At 38.2% G+C, this 5722-nt stretch overlaps 1 protein-coding gene and 1 pseudogene across 2 annotated transcripts; one reads left to right on the top strand and one right to left on the bottom strand.

Annotated features, from left to right (window-relative positions):
* The first annotated feature begins 878 nt into the window (after nucleotides 1-878).
* Nucleotides 879-3035, top strand: LOC148732957 (uncharacterized; annotated as a pseudogene). The gene is made up of 4 exons (XR_015999935.1): nucleotides 879-1128; nucleotides 1192-1347; nucleotides 1434-1563; nucleotides 1655-3035. The product of XR_015999935.1 is annotated as an uncharacterized LOC148732957 (transcript).
* Nucleotides 3036-3144: 109 nt separating this feature from the next.
* LOC148732956 (uncharacterized) lies at nucleotides 3145-3898 on the bottom strand. The gene has a single exon (XM_088758688.1). It carries the CDS (start codon nucleotides 3850-3852, stop codon nucleotides 3145-3147), a length of 708 nt encoding a protein of 235 aa, XP_088614814.1. The 5' UTR covers nucleotides 3853-3898.
* Between the last annotated feature and the right edge of the window lie 1824 nt (nucleotides 3899-5722).

The following is a 5722-nucleotide window of genomic DNA, read 5'->3' as shown; positions in this document are numbered from 1 at the left end:
TGATAGGTCGAAATGTTTATGCATATTTAATGAGCTACTGGGAAGACTTAGATGATCACTTAGAACGGCTTGAAACCAATGATCTAAAGTTAGATTAGGTGGGTGTTAGCCATTTAGATTGTGTAAGTAGGGTGCTCAAGAAGCTAGAGTTGCTCTCCATTAACTATGAGTACACCGTTAGCTACATTCTCTACTTTCGCATGACCCATAATGCCTTGTCCTTGGGGGGAAACCACACTAAACAAAATGGTGGATCTTGATGCTCAACGCAAGGTGAATTTGAAACTCCAAAAACCTTCGAAGAAGTGTCCAGTTTAACTAAACCGAGGCTGAAAGAAATCTGCAAAGTATTATTTATTGATATAATTTGGATATATCAACAAAGTTGAAATGGTACCGTAACGATTACAAAAGCACAGGCAGCCCAAGCTCATTACTAGAAAAGCGGACGTGACTCTTACCTTGTTGCGCAACGTTTTATATTTATAAAGGTTTGTATGGGATGTTATCGATTTTCCTTAAAAGAGAGAAAAAAATGTCTTGTTTTGAAATAAAATGGGCTTACCTTATTGCCTTGTTGTTTTCTTTGTTGATTCCTAGCGTCTCAGACCATTTTGAAGCGTTTTCGGCGAGTTAGCGCCATGTTGGCTCCGACGAGGGGCTAACGCTCGAAACGTCAGCTTTTGTAATCGTTACGGTGGCCAATTTACCATTTCAACTTTGCTGATATATCCAAATTATTTCGTTACTCCCACCGACGCAGCCCCAAACAGTTTCTCTCGAAACTATCAGCCTTTATTATTTACTGATTTTGAAAAATCAATCGGTAGAAAGGCGCTTGTCAACGTCGTATGTAACGCTTTAAGAATCTACTTTGGGTCCTGGAAGCAATGCTACCAAACAATCTTCTACTTCGTGCACCAACACTCCAACAATTATGTACCTTCAAAAACTAAAAGACTGGCAGAAAAACTTAAATGGAGTACCATTACTGATGGAAGAATCCATAGTAAAAGAGTACTTGATCGGAGCTGGATACGACAAGAAAGCGGTGAGAAAATACAAAACACTACGTGCTTGGGAGCACAAGCAAGGAATTCATTCAGTCTAATAAGTTTACAATTGAAAGTAGCAATATTGACCTGTTTTAAAAGTTGTTAAATTGATATTTTATTTGCCTTGTTTCTTCAGAGTTCATTTGCTTCCTGAATACAAGAACTTTTGGGCTCTAAGAAGCAGTTGTAATCCCTCGTTTTGTACTGACCGTGAAGAAAGTAAACTGATGTACTTGGTACTACAAAGGTCTACAAGCTAGCCAGTGTTTTCCCACTGCACATATACTGTTGGGTATGTTTGTTCTGCCATTTATAAAGCAGCTAATACACGTAGCTGTCAATGATTTTTCTGATGTAGTATTAATTATTTATTTATAGATTGAGAGGTGACTGCAGCCATATTGGAACACTTCTTTTATGCTCTATGATGTTGTGGCAGAGGGGAAACAGCAGCTTCCACCAGATCTCACTTGCACCGATTTGCCATGTTCACGGTCTGATCCTAAAGGTAATAGCATTTCACTTATTGTTCAAACATTTTTAATTTTCCTTTTAGTGGAAACATTTTTGTAATATATATATATTTTTTCATTTGGCAGGTGTCAAGGTTGAACCAGTCCTTGTGGAAGATATAAATTTTTATAAAGCCAAGTTTGGAAAGGAGCCCCCTGTAAAGAAATTGAAGCCTACTCCAACCATAACAGGAAAATATTATGGTATTGATGATCTGGAAAAACAAAAAATGGAGGAACACAAAATTAACTTGAAAAGAAATATTTATGATGCAAATCAAGGTAGTCCATTGCCACCAATCTACCACATTCTTGGTAGTAAAGAAAATTACATTATTTCTGAAACTGTAGTTCATGATCTTCCTGATGTTATGACGGCTGATGACATAAATCTTGTTTTTTGTCATGAAATACAAGTTAATTTTGAAGATAATGAAAGAACCAAACAAGAGAACATTATAAGCCCTATAAAGGATCATCCAGCATCCTTATCCGATATTCTTAGGAAAGCAGAGTCAATCATTGAGAAGATTAGCGTGGATGATGACAGAATTAATGAAACTGAAAATACCACAAGAGAACAGTCCAGGAGCTCCCAGTGGCATGCGTAGCGCTCCCCTAGAATCACTGCGTCCAAGTGTAAGCGTGCTCTTATAAAAAAACAACAAGCCCCACCAAAGCCATGCAAGAAATTCTCTGTTACAACAAAGCTTATCAATCACAATACATGAAGAATGGAATCAAATCAGGACTGGAAATTATTAATCAATATTCTAAATGCACAGGGAATGAAGTACAGCCATGTGGATTTTTTGTATCCAAGTCCCATCCATTCTTGGGTGCGTCCCCAGATGGACTTGTTGGTGATAACTGTTCCATTGAAGTCAAGAAAATTCATCCCCAGGACAGTGAAACACTAGAAACTGCTCTCTTGAGGCTGAACATTGTGAAAGCTACTGATAGCATAAATGAAAACCATAAATACTATTATCAAATTCAACAGCGGTTGTTTTGCACTGGAAGAAAGTGGACAGATTTTATTGCTTCAGATGGCATCAAGTTATTTATTAAACGAGTAGTATACAACCCTGAGTTTTGGAACACTAAGTTGTCAAGAATTGAGCAATTTTATTATAATGTACTGCTACTGGAGCTCGCGTACCCGAGAGTGAAGGATGGTTTGGAAAGGATAGGTAAATTAGGCATTGATTTCTCCACTTTATCTACCTTAAGGCAAGAGTAATGATATTTCAATCTGCTTTGGAAGTATGGGTGAACTATGCATTGTTTTTTCCTACTTTATCAAGGGATAATCAAAATTGAAATGAAGATTAAGATTAACCATAATGAAAATCACTCTAATACAGGTGACATGTATAGCTTTTTTGCTTAAATAGATTTCAATGGAATAATATGCAAATAATTCTATTTACAAACTTTAATAATAATTTACTTGCTTCACAGCCAAGACTCAAGGTGTTGCTAACATTTTTACTTGGTAATATATTATAAACATGAAAATATATTTATAAGAAATCAATAAAAATAGCCAGTTCCTGTTTCAAAACTGTTTGTGCTCACTTTAAAATTGGTGTATGAAAATTCAATAAATATGCACATACAGTAAAAATCTGTTCTGCCAAGTGAGCCATACTCAGTCGGACTTCATTATCAAGAATGTGATAAGTTTTGATCCTTTGAATTGCCCTTTCGACATGAATCCTGGCTTCTGCTATTTTTTCAGACCTTTCCCCCTCTTCTTTTTTCATTTGTGACCTCCCTTGCCCTTTAAAATCCGGAATAGTAACCTTAACCCCACTTTCACGCATTGTATCACTAATATCAACCCCCCTATCAGCCATAACCTCATCTCCCTGCTCCAATGTTGCTAAAAAGTCAGCACTATTTTCTGTAATGTGCTTGTCAGATGTTCTCCCACCCCAGGCCCTGGAAAAATAAACAATAGCAACGCAAGTATTAATGGCTACTAAAAACTTAAAAGTGCTGTGGCTCTTATAATTTGAATACATTTCCTTGTTAGCCTGTAGCGAAGATAGCTTTTGTGCAAAACTTTCTGTACAGTCAATAATAACATTCAAATGAGGGAATTTTGAGAACTGCTTTGCCTTGCCATGATCTTCACAGTAACTGGGCATCTGGCACAGGTCCTTCAAATAAAAATTTAGTAAATTTACCCAAGTGGTGAATATTTTACTCACACTTGATTCACTTAAGCTAAATCTAAGGGCCAGGTCTGTTAATGTAATACCCAGGACCAGCACCATAAAAAACTCCTCTTCTAAAGTAAGTTTGGATCTTGGGCATTTTTTTCTGACGTCAGAATTTTGGATTTCATCTCAGATCCTCTCCAATTTTTCTTTTTCTAAAGGGCCACATGATCTAAGTAATCAAAGAGGGCTTTGAAGGTGGCATAATTTGGAAAGCCAGTCCAAAACTGAAACCTCTTATCATCCAGCTTGATATTCTCAAGGATAAGACATTTGCTGCGAAGATAGATCCACTTTGAGAGATTCAGGATCAACTTGAAGCTTGCAGTAGTCGTGTTCCTTCAAGTTGTGGCTTGAAGGTAAGCAGCTTCCCCAGATTTTGTGGCCTTCCATAGTAAACTGGTCTTGTTGTGGTCTCCCTCTTGGTTCAGTTACCTAAAATTATAACAACAAGAATACAAAGTATTAGCTATTTTGCATTTTAGTCATATGCTTACACTTGAGTTATAGACAACAAATAAGCTTGTGTCAAATCAAGGATCTAGTTGTAACTTCACTTACATGTAGTTCAAGTCTCCTTCGCCGGTGTCTCCTTGGGCCGGCCCCAAGATCGACCCTTGAGGTACACCATAAGCTACATGGCGCGGACCTGACACCGGTTTTAACATCGGTTAAAAGACCATTTTGAAAGACCAACTCTTTAGCGAGCACAGGTTAGGGACAGCTGGGAGATCGTTAATATAGATATTAAAAAGGGCCGGCCCCAAGATCGACCCTTTAACCACCATCGGTTAAAAGCCACTTTGTTGACAGATTCAGCATCTGTACTCATTCTCTGTTAGGTATACGTAGACGGTAGTAACTATTACACTAAAGGTAACGCTCTCGTAACCTTCCCCGTCCTTTACATGGATTGATGCTTAAAACTCCTCGACAATTCTATTCAGGTTCATACTGTCAATTGCTTTTGGAAGCCGAAGACCTCTAGACTTTTTGCCAGTTCCTTTTCCTTCGTTAGGTGTTTGGTTTGAAGAATTCTTCCTCAGACTCAGCCATTTTGTTTCCATGTGCTCTCTCGACTTACCTGTTAATCAATTTAATTTCAACTTTCCTTACTGTTTGCGATTCATTGACGTATTGACGAGTTCTCAGCCAATGAGCATGCTCAATTGTTTACATGTACAGCTATATTATTAATATAGGCGTTGTTTTTTAGGGTTCGGTATGGAAAAGAAATGGCTGCTTATGTCACTTCCACCAACTACTATTAACCGTCAAACTGAGGGACCCTTAGGCCTCTAGTGAAATGATTGACCGCCTCCCGGTTAGCTTAATCGATAGAGCACTGGACTGTTGTGCGGGAGGTCGAGGGTTCGAGCCCCGGCCGGACCAACACTCAAGGTCTTAAAATAATTTTTACGGAAGTTGTTCCTGCCTGTCGGCGAAGCTAATAAACTAGTTCAATCCTTTGATTCCTAACTTCTTCCTGTCAGCACCCTAGGATATATACGGAGAACAGTATAGACAATACACATACTAATGTGAGTGTGTAACGGGTGAAAAGTTCTCTCAGTTATATGACGCCAACAAGTAAATCTAAATGTTGACTTGATTTGCACACCCCTGGTGTGCTGCATAGATACCTCTAATTGTCTATTTATATCAATACAGATTAGCAGGATAAAGCACCCTCTGGACAGAAAGTCTCATATATTGTTGATAAACGCTTTCGTTTTTAGCAAACTATTTTATTGCTCAACTGTATGGGCTAACACTTCTCAAGGCAATGTAAAGAAACTCTAACTCGTACAGAATTGTGCTGTGCGTATCGTGTTGGGTCTTAGGAAATATGACCACATCTCAGAAGGCACAAGATCCCTTAACTGGCTTACTGTTAAAGATAGACTCCTTCTTAACCATGCTGTAA

This window comes from Stylophora pistillata, chromosome 4, assembly GCF_964205215.1.
Source record: "Stylophora pistillata chromosome 4, jaStyPist1.2, whole genome shotgun sequence".
NCBI lineage: Eukaryota > Metazoa > Cnidaria > Anthozoa > Scleractinia > Pocilloporidae > Stylophora > Stylophora pistillata.
This window is presented reverse-complemented; position numbering and strand designations above follow the sequence as displayed.